This window comes from Monodon monoceros, unplaced genomic scaffold (genome assembly GCF_005190385.1).
Source record: "Monodon monoceros isolate NGI ecotype Baffin Bay Population unplaced genomic scaffold, NGI_Narwhal_1 Super_Scaffold_18, whole genome shotgun sequence".
Taxonomy (NCBI): domain Eukaryota; kingdom Metazoa; phylum Chordata; class Mammalia; order Artiodactyla; family Monodontidae; genus Monodon; species Monodon monoceros.
Genome location: NW_021703774.1, coordinates 81,572,319 through 81,593,722, shown reverse-complemented (window position 1 = coordinate 81,593,722; position 21,404 = coordinate 81,572,319). Strand labels below are relative to the sequence as shown.

The following is a 21,404-nucleotide window of genomic DNA, read 5'->3' as shown; positions in this document are numbered from 1 at the left end:
CTCCACAGGACTGAGGAAAACAGAGACTTCACTCCTGGAGGGCATATACAAGGTCCTCGTGCACTGGGACTGAGGGCAAAAGCAGTGACTTTATAGGAGCCTGGGCCAGATCTCCCTGCTGGTCTTGGAGGGTCTCCTGGGAAGGCGGGGGGCAGCTGTGGCTCTCTCTAGGATCATAAAAACTGGTGGCTGACACACTGAGGAGTGTTCATTGATGTGAACTCTGGCTGGAGGTAGACGTCTCGCTTGGGATCTTGGCACCAAGGCCTGGCCCCACCCAACGGCCTGTAGGCTCCAGTGTTGGGACGCCTCAGGCCAAACAACCAAGAGGGCAGGAACACAGCCCCACCCATCAGCAGACAGGCTGCCTAAAGACTTCCTGAGCCCACAGCCACCTCCAGACATGACCCTTGACATGGCCCTGCCCACCAGAGGGCCAGCACCCAGCTCCACTCACCAGTGGGCAGGCACTGGCCCCTCCCACCAGGAAGCCTGGACAAGCCTCTAGACCAGCCTCACCCACCAGGGGGAAGACACTAGAAGCAAGAAAACTGCAATCCCACGGCCTGTGGAACTAACTCCAAAAACACAGGTCAGAACCCACCCTGGGAATGGTCCCTGGCCCCTAGGTAACAAGATGGGAGTGTACTGTTGGGACACATAGGACATCCCCTACAGAGGACCACTTCTCCAAGGTCAAGAAACGTTAACTATCCTACTACATACGTAAGAAAACAAATAGAAATTTAAACAAAATGAGACAGCAAAGGAATATGTTCCAGACAAAGAAACAAGATAAAACTCCAGAAGAACAACTAAGTAAACTGGAGATAGGCAATCTACCTGAGAAAGAGTTCAAAGTAATGATTGTAAAGATGATCCAAGAGCTCGGGAAAAGAATGGATGCACAGAGCAAGAAGTTATTAGCAAAGAGTTAGAAAATATAAAGAACAACCAAACAGAGTTGAAGAATGCAATAACTGAAATGAAAAATACACTAGAAGGAATCAATAGCAGAATAAATGAGGCAGAAGAAAAAATCAGTGAACTGGAAGACAGAGTAGTGGAAATCACTGATGTGGAACAGAATAAAGAAAAAAGAATGAAAAGAAATGAGCACAGGTTAAGAGACCTCTGGGACAATGTCAAATGCACCAACATTTGCATTATAGGGGTCCCAGAAGGAGAAGAGGGAGAGAAAGGGCCTAAGAAAATATTTGAAGAGATAATAGCTGAACACTTCCCTAACATGGGAAAGGAAACAGTCACCCAAGTCCAGGAAGCATAGAGAATCCCATACAGGATTAACTCAAGGAGGAACAGACTGAGACACATAGTCATCAAACTGACAAAAATTAAAGACAGAGAAAATATGAAAACAACAAGGGAAAAGCAACAAAAACATACAAGGGAATCCCCATTAGGTTATCAGTTGATTTTTCAGCAGAAACTCTGCAAAGCCAGAAGGGAGTGGCAGAATATATTTAAAGTGATGAAGGGGAAAAACCTACAACCAAGAATACTATACTCAGCAAGGCTCTAGTTCATATTTGATAGAGAAATCAAAAGCTTTACAGACAGGCAAAAGCTAAGAGAATTCTGCACTACCAAACCAGCTTTACAACAGATGCTAAAGGAACTTCTCCAAATGGAAAAGAAAAGACCACAACTAAAAATAAGAAAAGTATGAAATGAAAAGCTCACCAGTAAAGGCAAACATATAGTAAAGGTACAAAATCATCCACATACAAATATAACATCAAAACTAGTAATTGTGAGAGGAGGAGAGAGAGTATAAACGCAGGATATTTAAAATGCATTTGAGGGCTTCCCTGGTGGCACAGTGGTTAAGAATCCCCCTGCCAATGCAATGGGCATGGGTTCGAGCCCTGGTCTGGGAAGATCCCACATGCCACAGAGCAACTAAGTCCATGCACCACAACTACTGAGCCTGTGCTCTAGAACCCATGAGCCACAACTACTGAGCCCATGTGCCACAGCTACTGAAGCCCGCGTACCTAGGCCTGTGCTCTGCAACATAAGAAGCCACTGCAATGAGAAGCCCACGCACCACAACGAAGAGTAGCCCCCGCTCGCCACAACTAGAGAAAAACCCACATGCAGCAATGAAGACCAACACAGCCAAAAAAAATTAAAGTTAAAAATAAAATGCATTTGAAATTAAGAGATTAGCAACTTAAAACAATCTTGTATATATATAGGCTGCTATACCAAAACTCATGGTAACCACAAACCAAAAATCTATAATAGATATACACACAAAAAAGGAAAAGGAATCCCAACACAACACTAAAGATAGTCATCAAATCACAAGAGAAGAGAACAAAAGAGGAAAGGTAAAAAAAAATGATCTACAAAAACAAATCCAAAACAATTAACAAAATGGCAATAAGAACATACGTATCGATAATTACTTTAAATGTAAACAGATTAAATACTCCACCAAAAGACACAGACTGGCTGAATGAATACAAAAGAAGACCTGTACATATGTTTTCTACAAGAGACCCACTTCAGATCTAGAGGCACATACAGACTGAAAGTGAGGGGATGGAAAAATGTATTCCAGGTTAGAACTACCTCCCCAGAGATCAGGCAAGGGTAAGGGAGGGCTTGGCTGCTGTTTTTAAACGCAGCATTTTTTGTTCCCTTTCTAGAAACCAGCTGCAACGTTAGGTCAGAGCACATTAAAATGAGCCACTTCTGAACCAACAGCGCCAGGCCCCAGGCCTGCTGTGAAGGCCCCAGCAAACGTCAGGGCTTGGTCCGCGTGATGTTCCTTCCCATGCTTGTCCAACTGGTGCTCTGCCTCAGAGTTGAGGTAAGAGAGGCATCAGGACACCTCACATTCGGTCACCTAGCAGAGATCAGCAATTCCTGGGCTCAGTGAGGAGGTTTGCCATGTGTCTGACAGGGTCTTAGTGCTCTGTCTAAAACTGGGTGTCAGGCCTGAACCTCTGAGGTGGGAGAGCTGAGTTAAGGACATTGGACCACCAGAGACCTCCGGGCCTCATGTAATATCAAAAGGCAAAAGCTCTCCCAGAGATCTCCATCTCAATGCTAAGACCCAGCTCCACTCAACAACCAGCAAGATACAGTGCTGGACACCCTATGCCAAACAACTAGCAAGACAGGAACACAAACCCACTCATTAGCACAGAGGCTGTCTAAAATCATAATAAGTCCACAGACACCCCAAAACACACCACCGGATGTGGTCCTGCCCATTAGAAAGACAAGATCCAGCCTCATCCACCAGAACACAGGAACAAGTCCCCTCCACCAGGAAGCCTACACAACCCACCGAACCAACCTTAGCCACTGGGGACAGACACCAAAAACAACGGGAACTACAAACCTGCAGCCTGCAAAATGAAGACCCAAAACACAGTAAGTTAAGCAAAATGAGAAGATAGAGAAATACACAGCAGATGAAGGAGAAAGATAAAAACCCACCAGACCAAACAAATGAAGAGGAAATAGGCAGTCTACCTGAAAAAGAATTCAGAGTAATGATAATAAAGATGATACAAAATCATGGAAATAGAATGGAGAAAATGCAAGAAACGTTTAACAAGGACCTAGAAGAACTAAAGAGCAAACAAACAATGATGAACAACACAATAAATGAAAGTTAAAATTCTCTAGAAGTAATCCATAGCAGAATAACTAAGTCAGAAAAATGGATAAGTGACCTGGAGGATGAAACAGTGGAAATAACTACTGCAGAACAGAATAAAGAAAAAAGAATGAAAAGAATTGAGAACAATCTCACAGACATCTGGGAGAATGTTAAACGCACCAACATTTGAATTATAGGCGTCCCAGAAGAAGAGAAAAAGAAAGGGATTGAGAAACTAACTGAAGAGATTATAGTTGAAAACTTCCCTAATATGGGAAAGGAAATAGTCAATCAAGTCCAAGAAGCAGAGATGGTCCCATACAGGATAAAACCAAGGAGAAACACCCCAAGACACATGTTAATCAAACTATTAAAAATTAAATACAAAGAAAAAAATATTTAAAGCAGCAAGGGAAAGACAACAAATAGCATACAAGGGAATCCCCATAAGGTTAACAGCTGATCTTTCAGCAGAAACTGTGCAGGCCAGAGGGGAGTGGCAGGACATATTTAAAGTGATGAAAGGGAAAAACCTACAACCAAGTTTACTCTACCCAGCAGGGATCTCATTCAGATTCGACGGAGAAATTAAAACCTTTACAGACAAGCAAGAGCTAAGAGAATTCAGCACCACCAAACCAGCTCTACAACAAATGCTTAATGAACTTCTCTAGGCAGAAAACACAAGAGAAGAAAACGACTTACAATAACAAACCCAAAACAATTAAGAAAATGGTAATAGATACATACATATCGATAACTACCTTAAATGTAAATGGATTAAATGCTCCAACCAAAATACATAGACTGGCTGAATGGATACAAAAATAAGACTCGTACATATGCTGTCTACAAGAGACCCACTTCAGACCTAGGGACACATACAGACTGAAAGTGAGGGGATGCAAAAACATATTCCACGCAAATGGAAATCAAAAGAAAGCTGGAGTAGGAATTATCATATCAGACAAAATAGACTTTAAAATAAAGACTATTACAAGAGACAGAGAAGGACACTACATAATGATCAAGGGATCAATCCAAGAAGAAGATATAACAATAGTAAATATTTAGGCACCCAACATAAGAGCACCTCAATACGTAAGTCAAATGCTAACAGCCATAAAAGGGGAAATCAACAGTAACACGATCATAGTAGGGGACTTTAACACCCCACTTTCACCAGTGGACAGATCATCCAAAATGAAAATAAGGAACACAAGCTTTAAATGATACATTAAACAAGATGGATTTAATTGATATTTATAGGACATTCCATCCCAAAACAGCAGATTACACTTTCTTCTCAAGTGCTCATGGAACATTCTCCAGAAGAGATCATATCTTGGGTCACGAATCAAGCCTTCGTAAATTTAAGAAAATTGAAATCGTATCAAGTATCTTTTCCAACTACAATGCTATGAGACTTGATATCAATAACAGGAAAAAATCTGTAAAAAATACAAACACATGGAAGCTAAACAATACACTATTAAATAACCAAGAGATCACTGAAGAAATCAAAGAGGAAATCAAAAAATACCCTGAAACAAATGACAATAAAAACACGACAACCCAAAACCTATGGGATGCAGCAAAAGCAGTTCTAAGAGGGAATTTTATAGCAATACAATCCTACCTCAAGAAACAAGAGACATCTCAAATAAACAGACTAACCTTACACCTAAAGCAATTAGAGAAAGAAGAACAAGTAAACCCCAAAATTAGCAGAAGGAAAGAAATCATAAAGATCAGATCAGAAATAAATGAAAAAGAAATGAAGGAAACAATAGCAAAGATCAATAAAACTAAAAGATGGTTCTTTGAGAAGATAAACAAAATTGACAAACCATTAGCCAGACTCATAAAGAAAAAACATGAGAAGGCTCAAATAAATAGAATTAGAAATGAAAAAGGAGAAGTAACAACTGACACTGCAGAAATACAAAGGATCATGAGAGATTACTACAAGCAACTCTATGCCAATAAAATGGACAACCTGGAAGTAACAGACAAATTGTTAGAAAAGCACAACCTCCCAAGACTGAACCAGGAAGAAACAGAAAATATAAACAGACCAATCACAACTACTGAAATTGAAACTGTGATTAAAAGTCTTACAACAAACAAAAACCCAGGACCAGGTGACTTCACAGGAGAATTCTATCAAACATTTAGAGAAGAGTTAACACCTATCCTTCTCAAACTCTTCCAAAATCTACCAGAAGGAGGAACACTCCCAGACTCATTCTACGAGGCCACAATCACCCTGATACCAAAACCAGAGAAAGATGTCACAAAAAAAGAAAAGCACAGGCCAATATCACTGTTGAACATAGTTGCAAAAATCCTCAACAAAATACTACACACAGAATCCAACAGCACATTAAAAGGATCATACACCATGACCAAGTGGGGTTTATTCCCAGGAATGCAAGGATTCTTCAATGTACGAAATCAATGTAATAAACTGTATTAACAAATTGAAGGAGAAAAACTATATGATCATCTCAATAGATGCAGAAAAAGCTTTTGACAAAATTCAACACCCATTTATGATAAAAACCCTCCAGAAAGTAGGCATAGAGGGAACTTACCTCAACATAATAAAGGCCAAATATGACAAACCCACAGCCAACGTTGTTCTCAATGGTGAAAAACTGAAGCATTTCCACTAAGATCAGGAACAAGACAAGGTTGTCCACACTCACCACTATTATTCAATATAGTTTTGGAAGTTTTAGCCACAGCAATCAGAGAGGAAAAAGAAATAAGAAAAAGAAATAAAAGGAATCCAAATCGGAAAAGAGGAGGTAAAACTGTCACTGTTTGCAGATGACATGATACTATACATAGAGAATACTAAAGATGTTACCAGAAAACCAATAGAGCTAATCAATGAATTTGGTAAAGTAGCAGAATACAAAATTAAGGCGCAGAAATCTCTTGCATTCCTATACAGTAATGATAAAAAATCTGAAAGAGAAATTAAGGGAACACTCCCAATTACCACTGCAACAAAAAGAATAAAATACCTAGGAATAAACCTACCTAAGGAGACAAAAGACCTGTATGCAGAAAACTATAAGACACTGATGAAAGAAATTAAAGATGACACAAACATTTGGAGAGATATACCACGTTCCTGGATTGGAAGAATCAACATTGTGAAGACGACTATACTACCCAAAGCAATCTACAGATTCAATGCAATCTCTATCAAAGTACCAATGGCACATTTCACAGAACTAGAACAAAAAATTTCACAATTTGTATGGAAACACAAAAGACCCTGAAGAGTCAAAGCAATCTTGAGAATGAAAAACGGAGCTGCAGGAATCAGGCTCCTTGACTTCAGACTATACTACAAAGCTACAGTAATCAAGACAGTATGGTACTGGCACAAAAACAGAAATATGGATCAATGGAACAAAATAGAAAGCTCAGAGATAAACCCAAGCACATATGGTCACCTTACCTTTGGTAAAGGAGGCAAGAATATACAATGGAGAAGAGACAGTCTCTTCAATAAGTGGTGCTGGGAAAGCTGGACAGCTACATGTAAAAGAATGAAATTAGAACACTCCCTAACACCATATACAAAAATAAACTCAAAATTGATTAAAGACCTAAATGTAAGGCCAGACACTATAAAACTCTTAGAGGAAAACACAGGCAGAACACTCCATGACATAAATCACAGCAAGATCCTTTTTGACCCACCTCCTAGAGAAATGGAAGTAAAAACAAAAATAAACAAATGGGACCTAATGAAACTTCAAAGCTTTTGCACAGCAAAGGAAACCATAAACAAGACAAAAAGACAACCCTCAGAATGGGAGAAAATATTTGAAACGAAGTAACTGACAAAGGATTAATCTCCAAAATATAGAAGCAGCTCATGCAGCTCAATGTCAGAAAAACAAACAACCCAATGCAAAAATGGGCAGAAGACCTAAATAGACATTTCTCCAAAGAAGGTATACAGATTACCAACAGACACATGAAAGGATGCTCAACATCACTAGTCATTAGAGAAATGCAAATCAAAACTACAATGAGGTATCACCTCACACCAGTTAGAATGGGCATCATCAGAAAATCTACAAACAATAAATACTGGAGAGGGTGTGGAGAAAAGGGAACCCTCTTGCACTGTTGTTGGGAATGTAAATTGATGCAGCCACTATGGAGAACAGTATGGAGGTTCCTTAAAAAACTAAAAATAGAACTACCATACGACCCAGCAATCCCACTACTGGGCATATACCCTGAGAAAACCATAATTCAAGAAGAGTCATGTACCACAATGTTCACTACAGCACTATTTACAATAGCCAGGACATGGAAGCACCTAAGGGTCCATCAACAGATGAATGGATAAGGAAGATGTGGCACATATACACAATGGAATATTACTCGGCCATAAAAAAAAAGAAATTGGGTTATTTGTAGTGAGGTGGATGGACCTAGAGACTGTCATACAGAGTGAAGTAAGTCGGAAATTCAGAAAATACCGTATGCTAACATATATATGGAATCAAAAAAGAAATGGTTCTGAAGAACTTATGGGCAGGACAGGAATAAAGACTTAGACGTAGAGAATGGACTTGAGGATGTGGGGAGGGGGAAGGGTAAGCTGGGACAAAGTGAGAGAGTGGCATTGACATACATACACTACCAAATGTAAAACAGAGAGCTAGTGGGAAGCAGCCACATAGCACAGGGAGATCAGCTCGGTGCTTTGTGTCCACCTAGAGGGGTGGGATAGGGAGAGTCAGGGGAGACATAAGAGGGAGGGGATATGGGGATGTATGTATATGTATAGCTGATTCACTTTGTTATACAGCAGAAACTAACACACCATTGTAAAGCAACTATACTCCAATAAAAATGTTAAAAAAAAAAAAGGTATTCCATGCAAATGGAAATGAAAAGAAAGCTGAAGTAGCAATACTTATATCAGACAAAATAGACTTTAAAATACAGTTATAAGAGAGAAAGAAGGACACTACATAATGATCAAGGGATCAATCAAAGAAGAAGATGTAACAATTGTAAATTCATGTGTCCCCAACATAGGAGAACCTCAATCTATTAGGCAAATGTTAACAGACATAAAAAAAGGAATTGACAGTAACACAATAATAATGGGGGATTTTAACATCCCACTTATATCAATAGATCATCCAGACAGAAGATCAATAAGAAAATCCAGTCCTTAAATGACACATTAGACTAAATGGACTTAATTGATATTTATAGAGTATTCCAACTGAAAGCAGCAGAATGCACATTCTTTTCAAGTGCACATGGAACATTCTTCAGGATACATCACATGCTGGACCACGAAGCAAGCCTTGGTAAATTTAAGAAAACTGAAATTATATCAAGCATCTTTTCTGACCACAACACTATGAGATTAGAAATCAACTGCAAGAAAAAAACATGAACACATGCAGGCTAAATAATATGCTATTAAACAACACTGAAGAAATCAAAGAGGAAGTTAAAAAAAAATAGCTAGAGACAAATGAAAATGAAAACATGATGATCCAAAACCTATGGGACACAGCAAAAGCAGTTCGAAGAGGGAAGTTTATAGCAATACAAGCTTACCTTAGGAAACAAGAAAAATCTCAAATAAACCACCTAAACTTACACCTAAAGCAACTAGAGAAAGAAGAACAAACAAAATCCAAAGTTAGTAGAAGTAAAGGAATCATTAAGATCAGAGCAGAAATAAATGAAATAGAGACTAAGAGAACAATAGAAAACATCGATAAAACTATTAACAAAAGCTGGTTCCTAGAAAATATAAAAACAATTGATAAACCTTTAGCCAGACTCATCAAGAAAAAAAGGAAAAGGGCCCAAATCAATAAATTAGAAATGAGAGACTACTCCAAGCAACTATATACCAATAAAATGGACAACCTAGAAGAAATGGACAAATTCTTAGAAAGGTACAATCTACCAAGACTGAACCAGAAGAAATAGAAAATATGAACAGACTGATCACAAGTACTGAAATAGAATCTGTGATTTTAAAACTCCCAGAAAACAAAAGTCTAGGACCAGATAGCTTCACAGGCAAATTCTACCAAACATTTAGAGAGGAGATAATACCTACGCTTCTGAAACTATTCCCAAAATTGCAGAGGAAGGAACACTTCCAAACTCATTCTATGAAGCCATCATCACCCTGATACCAAGAACAGACAAAGGTATCACAAAAAAAGAAAATCAGGCCAATATCATTGATAAACATAGATGCAAAATCCTCAACAAAATACTAGCAAACTGAATCCAACAATACATTAAATGATCAAGTGGGATTTATCCCAGGGATGCAAGGATTTTTCAATATCCACAAATCAATCAGTGTGATACACCACATTAACAATTTGAAGAATAAAAACCACATGATCGATAGATGCCGAAAAAGCTTTTGACAACATTTAACATGCACTAGTGATTAAAAACTCTGTAGAAAGTGGGCATAGAGGGAACATACCTCAACATAATAAAGGCCATATATGACAAACCCACAGCTAACATCATACTCAACAGTGAAAAGCTGAAGACATTTCCTCTAAAATCAGGAACAAGACAAGGGTGCTCAATCTCACCTCTTATATTCAATATAGTCTAGGAAGTCCTAGTCACAGCATTCAGAGAAGAAAAAGATATAAAAGGAATCTAAATTGGACAGGAAGAAGTAAAAGTGTCACTGTTTGCAGATGACATGATACTATACATAGAAAATCCTGAAGACACTACCAGAAAACTACTAGAGCTCATCAATGAATTCGGTAAAGTTGCAAAATACAAAATTTAATACACAGAAATCTGTTGCATTTCTATACACTAACAACAAAAGATCAGAAAGAGAAATTAAGTAAACAATCCCATTTACCACTGCATCAAAAAGAATAAAATACCTAGGAATAAACCTACCTAAGGGGGCTAAATACCTGTACTCCAAAAACTATAAGACACTAATGAAAGAAACTCAAGAAGACACAAACAGATGGAAAGATATATATATATATATATATATATATATATATATACTGGTTTCTTATGCTAGAAAAATTAATATTGTTAATATAATCATACTACTCAAGGCAATCTACAGATTCAGTGCAATCCCCATCAAATTACCAATGGCATTTTTCACAGAACTAGAACAAAAAAATTTTTAATTTGTATGGAAACACAAAAGACCCCGAATAGCCAAAGCAATTTTGAGAAAGAAAAACGAAGCTGGAGGAATCAGGCTCCCTGACTTCAGTTTATACTACAAAGCTACATTCATCAAAACAGTATGGTACTGGCACAGAAACAGAAATATAGATCAGTGGAACAGGATAGAAAGCCGAGAGATAAACCCATGCACCTATGGTCACCTAATCTATGACAAAGGAGGCAAGAATATACAATGGAGAAGAGACAGCCTCTTCAATAAGTGGTGCTGGGAAAACTGGACAGCTACATGTAAAAGAATGAAATTAGAACATTTCTCTAACATCATATACAAAAATAAATTCAAAATGGATTAAAGACCTAAACATAAGACTGGATACTATAAAACTTCTACAGGAAAACATGGGCAGAACACTCTTTGACATAAATCACAGCAAGATCTTTTTTGACCCACCTCCTAGAGAAATGGAAATAAAAACAAAAATAAACAAATGGGACCTAATTAAACTTAAAAGCTTTTGCACAGCAAAGGAAACCTTAAACAAAACAAAAAGACAACCTACAGAATGGGAGAAAATATTTGTAAATGATGAGACTGACAAGGGATTAATTTCCAAAATATACAAACAACTGAATAACAATAAACCAAACAGCCCAATAAAAAAGTGGGCAGAAGATCTAAGTAGACTTTTCTCCAAAAAAGACATACAGATGGCCAAAAGGCACATGAAAAGATGGTCAACATCACTAATTATTAGAGAAATGTAAATTAAATCTACAATGAGGTATCACCTCACTCCAGTCAGAATGACCATGATGAAAAAGTCTACAAATAATAAATGCTGGAGAGGGTGTGGAGAAAAGGGAACCCTCTTGCACTGTTGGTGGGAACGTAAATTGATACAGCCACTATGGAGAACAGTATGGAGGTTCTTTAAAAAACTAAAAATAGTTACCATATGATCCTGCAATCCCACTCCTGGGCATATATCCAGACAAAACTATAATTCAAAAAGATACACGCACCCCAATGTTCACTGCAGCACTATTTACAACAGTCAAGACATGGAAGCAACCTAAATGTCCATCGACAGATGAATGGATAAAGAAGATACGGTATATATATCACAGGGAGCTATACTCAATATTTTGTAGTAACCTATAAGGGAAAAGAATCTGAAAATAATATATATTCATATATGTGTATAACTCAATCACTTTGCTGTACACCTGAAACTAACACAACATTGTTAATCAACTATACTTCAATAAAAAAGAGAGAGAGAGAAAGGGGAAAAGCTCAAAAAGAAAATATATTTTGTAATAAATACAGATCTGTTACCAAAATAAATTAATAAAATAACCTTTCAGCATTGAAAAAAAGATATCACTAAAGATATTAAAGCACTTTGATAGTTTAACAGCAAAAAAAAAAGAAACAAGCAACCAAAAAAGGATATGCTGATTATAAGAGATAGAACTATACAAAGACAAAATAAATGAAAAAGGGTAGACAAAGATATTGCATACAAAAACTAATCAAAACACAGATGGTGTAGTTAAATTAATATCAAATAGAGTAAACTTTAAGTTAAGAAACATTAGAAATAGAGACATTTTATAAGGTCATGAAAGGTAAAGAAAGCCTGACACTGTTTAGGATTAAAGAAGATTAAAGAAACATAACAGCTAAATGTAATAACTGATCCTGGATTGAGAAAAAAAATAACTATAAAGGACATAAAAGTCTATCCACCAAGGAGACGGATAACAATTCTAAATCTGTATGCACCCAGTTACACTGCTTAAAAACATATAAAGCAAAAATTGACAGAAATAAAAGGAGAAAAAGATAAATCCACCATCGGAGCAGACTTGACCACACCTCTCTCAGTGGCTGACAGAATAAGCAAACCAAAAAGATGAGTAGGGACACAGGAAGTTTCAGCAATACAACTAATAAACTTGGGCTAATTTATATAGAGAGAACGCTGCTCTCCAAAACAGTGGGATACAAATTCTTTCAAAGTGCTGATGGAAGATTTAATAAAACTGACCATATACTGGATAATAAAGCAATTCTACATATTTCAAAGGACTGAAAACATTCAGAGCATGTTTTCTGACCATAGCAGAATTAAGTTAAAATTCAATCAATAGAAAAGTACAGGATAAGGCTGTAACTTCTTGTAATAAAGAAAACACAGAAGTACCAAAATAAATAAATAAATAAAGATACAGGGACCTGTCAAAAGAACACAGGAAGGGGCTTTAAGGGTCTCCCACTGGCCAAATCTGGGACAATTTAGGAATCAAAACATAGTAATAGTTTATAATCCACTGGATAAAAATAAGAACACAGGAGTCCATAGCGTAGTAAATGAATGAATGAACGGGAAAAAAGAAAAAGTCTACTTTAGAGTGACAACTAATAAAATTAGAAGAAACGATGGAGTTAGAAAATCACCATTTTGTATCCATAATGGTATATAGCTTTATTAACAATCAAAAATTGCCAATTAAAATTAAATTACCATGATCTTAGAGTCTTAAAGGACTAAAAATTATCTTTATTCTCACTTCAAAAGTTAGAAGAGGACTTCCCTGGTGGTGCATTGGTTAAGAATCCACCTGCCGATGCAGGGGACATGGGTCTGATCCTTGGTCCAGGAAGATCCCAAATGCCACGGAGCAACTAAGCCTGTGTGCCACAACTACTGAGCCTGCGCTCTAGAGCCTGCAAGCCACAACTACTGAGCCCACGTGCTGCAACTACTGAAGCCCGCACTCCTAGAGCCCATGCTCTGCAACAAGAGAAGCCACTGCAATAAGAAGCCCGCACACCGCAACCAAGTGTAGCTCCCACTTGCCACAAATAGAGAAAGCCCGCACGCAGCAACAAAGACCCAACGCAGCCAAAAATAAATAAATAAAATAAAATACACTTTTTTAAAAATTAAAAAAAAAAGTTAGAAACATTAACAATTATTCAATCTAGCAAAAGAAATGTAGACACATTAAAAATATATATACTTCAACATAACCATGCTGGCACCTCGACCTTGGACTCCCCAGTTCCCAGAGCTGTGAGATACAAATGTCCATTGTCTATACATACACACATACACACACACACACACACACACACACACACACACACACACACTTAAACACGGTGAACTGATTTAAAACAGAAAGTGAGCTCTATTTTCCACTGAAATAGATCTGAAACTCTTACCTGGGCACAACAAATGAAAGCAATGGAAAGTGTCAGTAGGAAGACAGAAGACACAACCACATCCACTGATCGCTGTGGGCCCCGTCTCTGTGGAGTGAGATGCGTAGGTTAGCGTTTTAGGTCACCACCGGAGATGGCAACAGCCCTCACATCATTCACACTCCCAATCTCACTATATTGGTGTGAAAATGAACATTTATAAGACGTTTCTGACACAGGATTTTAATATATTTTGGACATATTTGACTTTAATTAAGCTCTGAGATCCATGCCATTCAAATTAAGGGTGTGATTGATTCATGAACATATTTTCAGCTGGAATATTCCCCCCAAAAGTCAGAAAAAGATGAGACATTCAATTGATCACTCTGCCCTAGGAATTTAAATTTTCTTTTCCCTTTTTAAGGTCTTATTTACTTAGCTCTACCAGCTCTGCAGATAGATCACTCCTAACCTGGTGTCCAGCAAGTCTGTCAGCCACTGATATCTGTCCAGTATATAGAACTACCCTGCCTACTGAGTATCTAGCACCAGAAATTTCAGTGAGCATGTTTTCTGCGTATTATTGCAGATATTCCATGGTTAGTCAGCTAAAACTCACCTTTAGAAAGGAACGCAGTGATAACCATATCTTAATGTTCTCCACCTTTTTAAGTCTGAAATGAGGTATTTCATATTTCCTAGCTTTCCTGGCAGAAGTAATATGGCTGAAGAGTTTTGCAAATAAAAATCTCTAGAGGAGGTTAAAAAAAAACCAAAACACCACAAAGTGAAACGTACACATGTGTCACTGTGTGTATATTTACATAATTGTAAACAATATTCCCAGCATATAAAAAATATTAAAAGGATCAAGTTCTAATCAGTGGTCACTAAGACAGGCAGTGAAAAAACATTGTTAATAGCTCATTAACCTGTCACTTGCAAAGCACATTATGTAGTAATATACTTCTTCACAACATGCTACACTCTTGGCATTTTCAAGGAATATACCTTGGAGACCTTTGTGAATCCCCACCTTCACAAACTCAAATGTTTATACAAAATTCTAGCTTACTCCCAAATTACATTTCTATTCAAAACCACATTTTTTGCACGTATCACCAATACATTAAGCCCTCAATCCCAAACTCTTATCAAATTTCAGTAAGTTTATTTCTCACTTGGCCATTTTTCACAGAAACATTTTCACTTTGGTAATTACTACATATGCTACACATACAAAACATCAAGGGCACATTGAGGTGCAGGTGCTAAGCAATCAGCTAGGCTCACTCACTGGCTCAGCCACTTACTCCTGCAAGTAGGCTCAGCAAAATTTCAGATTATAGCATGTCATTTGTGAATAATCAGTATCACAAGTGTTAAACCCACAAATACCAAAAGTTCACTTATCAAGCCTCCATTGCCCACGTTAACTTCTGGAGAGAGAACAAATCAGGGGAACAAAAGCAACTCAACAGAATACCATATACAAAAGCAGAGGTAAGAAATTTTACTTAATTGTCTACTGACCTGTTTGTATGTTCTCTCCGCCACACACATCATGAAAAAAAACATCCAAGTAAGACACAGTCGTTCAAAAAAATTAATTATAGACAAGATAATAATAGGTGCAACAGGTGGTGCCCCACAAAAGAGAGTCAAGATCTCCTCAGCTGAGATGTACTTTAGCTGGTCAAGACTCTTCTCTCGGAACAGTCGATGTAAAAAAGGGAAAAATGCTAATCCGATGGTGACGACATTTCCCAGCATCTGATAACCTACTCCTTGCTGATACGCATTAACCTGGGAATTAATTTAAAATATCCATCATTACTGCACAGCTAAATGGAGTTGTGAAGCAGTATTTATCAAATACTATTTCGATTATTAAAAACTAAATGCTTTAAATCTAAAAGAAATACAAATAAAAATGATGTACAGATTTATGACTTTTAGGCTTGAATGAGATAAGGAATATTTGTAGAGTCTACCTGAACAATTGATCATGCTCACAGAGACCTCTGTAACAAATAAAAAAATATACTACCTAGTGAAGACTGACTACAAAATTTAAGATACACATACTTGTGTTTCAAAAGCAGAGTCAACGTTTTGATCATTAAATACATTCTATGAAATAGCTGCTGATCATTAAGTAGACTTTTCTACAAATCCAAAAACGTATTAAACCTTACCCTGCTCATGATGATGCCACTTATTTCCAACACAGACATATCCATCTTTTTGCACTCATTCCCTTCCCAGATTATTGCACTAACTCGATCAGAGGCAGGACTTGAGTTCTGAAGCCAGAATAAATGGTTCTGAGAAGAAAAAATAAATATTTCCATCCACTCCTTCTTTATTTCCTCCATTATATTTTTTTCCCTTTGTCTAGCTCCTGGGCCACATTTGCCAGGGTTCAGCCTTGTCATCCTATTCTCCCCCTCACAAAGTTCATCACACCAATTACCACCTCCATGATGCTGGTTTCTGGTTTTTGTGGTTTTTTTTTTCACAAAAACAACTTCTTACCTGGAGAGAGGCTAAGTGTCTCCTATAATGATGGGAGGTAGGATTACATGATCTCCAAGGCTGCTTCCCTACTACATGTATGGAAGTGAGGATAAGCTTGGTGTATTAATGGGGTTATCAAGAAGGAAAGCATTTCTACAGCATCATGACTAGACCAGGGATAGTAGGAAGTTACACGGGAGAGGTACTAACAGGCCTTAACATCACAGGAATGACTGAGAAGGTAAACCTTTCTCTGGTCTAATCAGGACACAGAAAAGCATAGTAAGCTCAGGAGGAAAAGGTCGAGATAGAAACAGCCCCGTATTTTCCTCTGCCGTATCATGTCTTATTCTTCGAGTACCAACTCAAGTCCCATTTCACCAACATGTCCTCTCTGATGGCCACAAGCCTCACTCATGTTACCTTTCTCTGAAATTAAAAACCCTTACAGTCTATATCAGATAAATTTGCATCTAATTATATGCTGCTTTTATTGTGTCCTCTATTTCCCATAAAATCATCTTGCTCCCAAACAAATATATAAGTTACTAAAAAACAACCATCTGGTGTATTTCTTCTCCTTCTACAATAATGCTTAGCATAATGCTGATGCACATTTATGGATTTATTAATTGATTTAGCCAAAAAAATATTTATTAAGCAGCTACTATGTAACATGTACTCTGGATATAATAAAGAACAAGACAGATGTAGTCCTTGACATCACAGAGCATACAGACTTATGGAGACATGATTAAATAAAGTTACTGTGCAGCATGATAAGAGAAGGAAAGAATGCTTTAGGAGCATATAGAAAAGGCTTCCTAAGGGAGTATCACTCAAGCCAAGATCCGAAAAGTAAAAAAGAGTGAGACGAAGGAATAGGTATTGGAGAAAAGTGTGTTCCAGGCAAATAAACCAGTTTGTGTAAAGATCCAGAAGTACATGAGGAAACTGAAAGAAGTTGAGTTGAGTTAAACTATACCATGCAAGACTGTTATAGGGGCAAATAAAGGAACAGAAAGAAATAATCCAGAATGGAAAAAAAAAAAGCAATTAAAGGATTGTAAGGGGAATAGCATCAGATTTATATTTTAGAAAGATCATTCTGGCTGCAGTGTGGGAAACGAAACGAAGCGGAGCAAGCCTAGAGAAGCTGTTGTAAGGATCCAGGCGAGGGCTGATGGTGGTCTGCACCAAGCAGTGTGGACACAGGTGGGCAGATGTATGTATTATACAGCAGAATCAAGACAATGTGATGACTGATTGGAAACATGGGGGACGGGGTCAAGAACGGCCCCAAGGTTTCTAACTTGGGTGGTTAGTGGTGACATTTAGAAATATGGGGAATAAAAGAAGAATAGGTTAGGTGGGAGAATTGGGAAATGATGAATTCCGTTTAACATACTGAGTTTCATCTTACCTAGTTATTCTTACATATGCCTTAAAATTATCCTATAAATCCCAAAAGTGCAAAGGAGGTGAAAATCATCATGATGCTTTTCATAATTACCAAGGGCTAAGGTAATTTAGATGAGTCTTCAGACTGAATGCAAAGAATATTTAGATACAAACTTTGATAGCAAAATTGGAGGAAAAAGCTTAAAACTTTAATAATAAAATGTATGTTGTTTCTAGTTAGTTTTTGAAAACTGTATACATTTAATGAGGCAGAATTTTTTTCATTAAAATGTGTAACCTAAATCAATGGTATCTTAGAATCAAGAAAATTCAATAATTAAACAAATGAATATCCATCACCCACTATTTATTAAGTCATTGTGGAAATATTTAGCCTAAAACAAAATAAAACTAAGAAGAATCATGATCGTTGGCATTAAACATATGAAAGGCTGATATGAGAACCGTTTCTTTTTTTTTCTTTTTCTTTTTCTTTTTTTTTGCGGTACGCAGGCCTCTCACTGTTGTGGCCTCTCCCATTGCGGAGCACAGGCTCCAGACGCGCAGGCTCAGCAGCCGTGGCTCACGGGCCCAGCCGCTCCGCGGCATGCGGGATCTTCCCGGACCGGGGCACGAACCCGTGTCCCCTGCATCGGCAGGTGGACTCTCAACCACTGCACCACCAGGGAAGCCCAGAACCGTTTCTTAATCATTTAATCTATCCAGCAGTGGAAAAAGCTCATGAAATAACAATCACTCCAGCTCCACAAGTATTTAAGCAGAGACTAACTGATTGTCTGATGTGGATAGCAATAACCATGCTAACATGTATTGGGTGCTTACTCTTTGCCAAGCATTGTGCTAAGCACTTTGTATTATCTCATTAGATATATCACAATATTTCTAAGAAGTAGGAACTTCTTAGAAATATTGTTATTGTATTGTAACAATACTTCTTATTGTTACAAGTATTGTAACAATACTTCTTGTTGTTACTACATGATAGGTAGTAAAAAAATTTCTGCAGATGTAGAATGAATTCCTATATTGATTGTAAAGTTGAAATAACCTTCTAAAGAATCCCCATTTCCAGGTTATCTGATTTTATGATATTAACAGAAAACCTAAAATTAAAAGCATCACTTGCTTTATACATTATTAGAGAAGTAAGCAATGCCATCTCCTAGTAATTCATATATAATAGTTATGTCTATGAAAATATAGTATCAGGTTACTGCACCAAACAATGTACCCTGCTCATATAAAATGAACATTAAGGATCATTCTAAGGAAAATAATGAGAAAAAGTCCTAGGAAGAAACATTTAGGTTAGGGGAATTCAAGAGTGCTTCCCCCTGAGTTCTAATTCCAATATCTTCACTTACAAACTATGCTCAATTTCCTCATCTCTAAATCAGGGATAATAATAGTGTCCACCTTACAGGGTTATTGTAGAGTTAAATGAGATACTACAGTGCCTGGCACATGGTAAGTACACAGTAAACATCAGCTATTATTATCATCACCTTTACAGACCTGCTGAAAAACATCCTCCTTGGGGTCACGTTTGGTCCCTGAGTGAAGGGAGTTAACGTGGGCCCCCTCACTATCGCTGGTGACAGACGACCGGCACTCAGGGCCGTGCAGCAGGTCATCCCATAACATATCCTCTGTCTCCGAGTCATGACGGGTGCTCTCCGAGTCTCTTCTCAACATGTTGAGGCTTCGAGAGCCACCACTCATGCCAGATCTACAGCCCTTTAAGGGAAAACAAAAACAAATTTCTTTTATATTTCTTTTTAAAAACAACTATATAAAATTTCTGTTGTTTAAGCTACCCAGCCTGTGGTATTCTGTTATGGCAACCTGAGTGGATAAACCCATCTATCTACAAGGATTTTTCTGAATTGCTTTTAATAATGAAAAACTGGAAACAAATTAAGTAGTCATAATTTTACACATTTTAATAAATTCCTTCATAAACTGGAATATTCTGCAGATGTTCAACAGAATGAAGTATTGTCTCATGTATTGATAAGGCAAGCCCTACAAGATAAAAAAGAAAACTCAGAACAAATTTTCCTATTTATGTTTTTTAAATGATGTTATATGTTTAAATATATAAGTATGCTCTCTTACTCAAAGGAAAATAAATATGTGGAACTATAACCACCCTCTGGACAGCATGGATTCAATCTGGGGATGTGGGCAACAGTGAGGGATTCATTATACTGGGAAGGGAGGCAGTAAGTGGAAATGGTTGCTTTTTATTAAATATACTTCTTCATTTGAATTTTTATAACATCCTTACATTAATTTTACAACTACAAAATCTGTAAAGCCTTAAAATTTTTTTAAAAATGAAGTGACAGTTTTTGGGTCATGAAATTAATTTTTTTTTTTTTAGTTTTTTTCATTGTGATTTCTGTGTTTTAGATGAATATGTTCTTATTTTAACAGTTTTTGAAATACAGCGTTCTCAAATATGTGTGCATAAGTTTATAGGTTGATAAATTTTTCACAAATGAAACATGTCTGTGTAACCAGCACCAAAACCAATGAACAAAGCATTACTAGCTCTCCTGCCCCTATTTCTGTGCTATTCTCTTTCAAGGAAAACAACCATTATGACTACTAAGAGCATAGATTAACTTCAATTTTGTACTTTGTTAGAGGTGAAATCTGAAAATAGCTATTTTTTTATGTTTGACTACTTTTACAACATTATATTTCTGAAATTCATCCATATTGTTGCAGTAAAAGGTATTTTATAATAAAATATTTACCTGTATTTCAAAAACAAAACAACTATATATCTGAAATAAAATGAAAACAAGTTACCTATGGTGATGGCTGGCAAGCTTTCACACACCGATCACTATGTTGACAAGGCTTCACATAACAATAATACATTTTCATGGTTAAATGTGAAACTCTGACGACTCTCTAACAGACTATCAAAGAGCACTCCCTCTGAGAAGTTATTGCCAAGTCATGGGGTTGTTCAAGTGAGGCGCCCTGGGATGGGGTGACTCCTGCAAGCACATCGAGAGGGCCCACTCTGGGTGCAGGTGTGGCTGGGCCTACTGACAAAGCCAAGTGTCCTCTACTCTAAATGTTGTGAGCTTGACTGTAGACCTAGTCACGTCCGGGGCCCAGCCAAACAGGGAAAAGGGTAATCAGGCTGAGAAAAGGATGGACATTGCAGCTCTCCTGCGGTACAAACATAGATATGAAAGTTTTTCCACAACCCCAGCTGCCTTGTCAATCAAAACAAACGCTACCACCATCTACTCTCCTCACCTCTGAATTACAATGTCCCAAATGTACAATATTCCCATTAGCTTTCATGATGAGATCTACTGCTCCCATCTCTCAGGGGTCCTTTCTCAAATATCTGTCCCCATCAGC

The 21,404-nt window shown here is 37.5% G+C and overlaps 2 protein-coding genes across 8 annotated transcripts in view; one reads left to right on the top strand and one right to left on the bottom strand.

Annotated features, from left to right (window-relative positions):
* Positions 1–13,462, top strand: part of MAGI3 (membrane associated guanylate kinase, WW and PDZ domain containing 3) — a 295,639-nt gene extending 282,177 nt beyond the window's left edge. Inside the window, exon 23 of the transcript XR_003794507.1 lies at positions 13,441–13,462. The gene's annotated coding sequence lies outside the window, so the exon portion shown is untranslated. The remainder of the gene's footprint in view (positions 1–13,440) is intronic.
* The window catches only part of PHTF1 (putative homeodomain transcription factor 1), a 72,258-nt gene that overhangs the window by 18,257 nt on the left and 32,597 nt on the right, over positions 1–21,404 (bottom strand). For 6 of the 7 annotated variants that reach the window (XM_029229513.1, XM_029229511.1, XM_029229512.1 and 3 more), the window contains 5 exons: positions 19,530–19,751; positions 16,271–16,399; positions 15,606–15,878; positions 14,692–14,823; positions 14,091–14,177 (listed from right to left, as the gene is read on the bottom strand). In XM_029229513.1, the coding sequence (XP_029085346.1) occupies positions 14,091–14,177; positions 14,692–14,823; positions 15,606–15,878; positions 16,271–16,399; positions 19,530–19,751 (843 nt within the window). The remainder of the gene's footprint in view (positions 1–14,090; positions 14,178–14,691; positions 14,824–15,605; positions 15,879–16,270; positions 16,400–19,529; positions 19,752–21,404) is intronic. The other variant, XM_029229514.1, reaches the window with a different exon arrangement.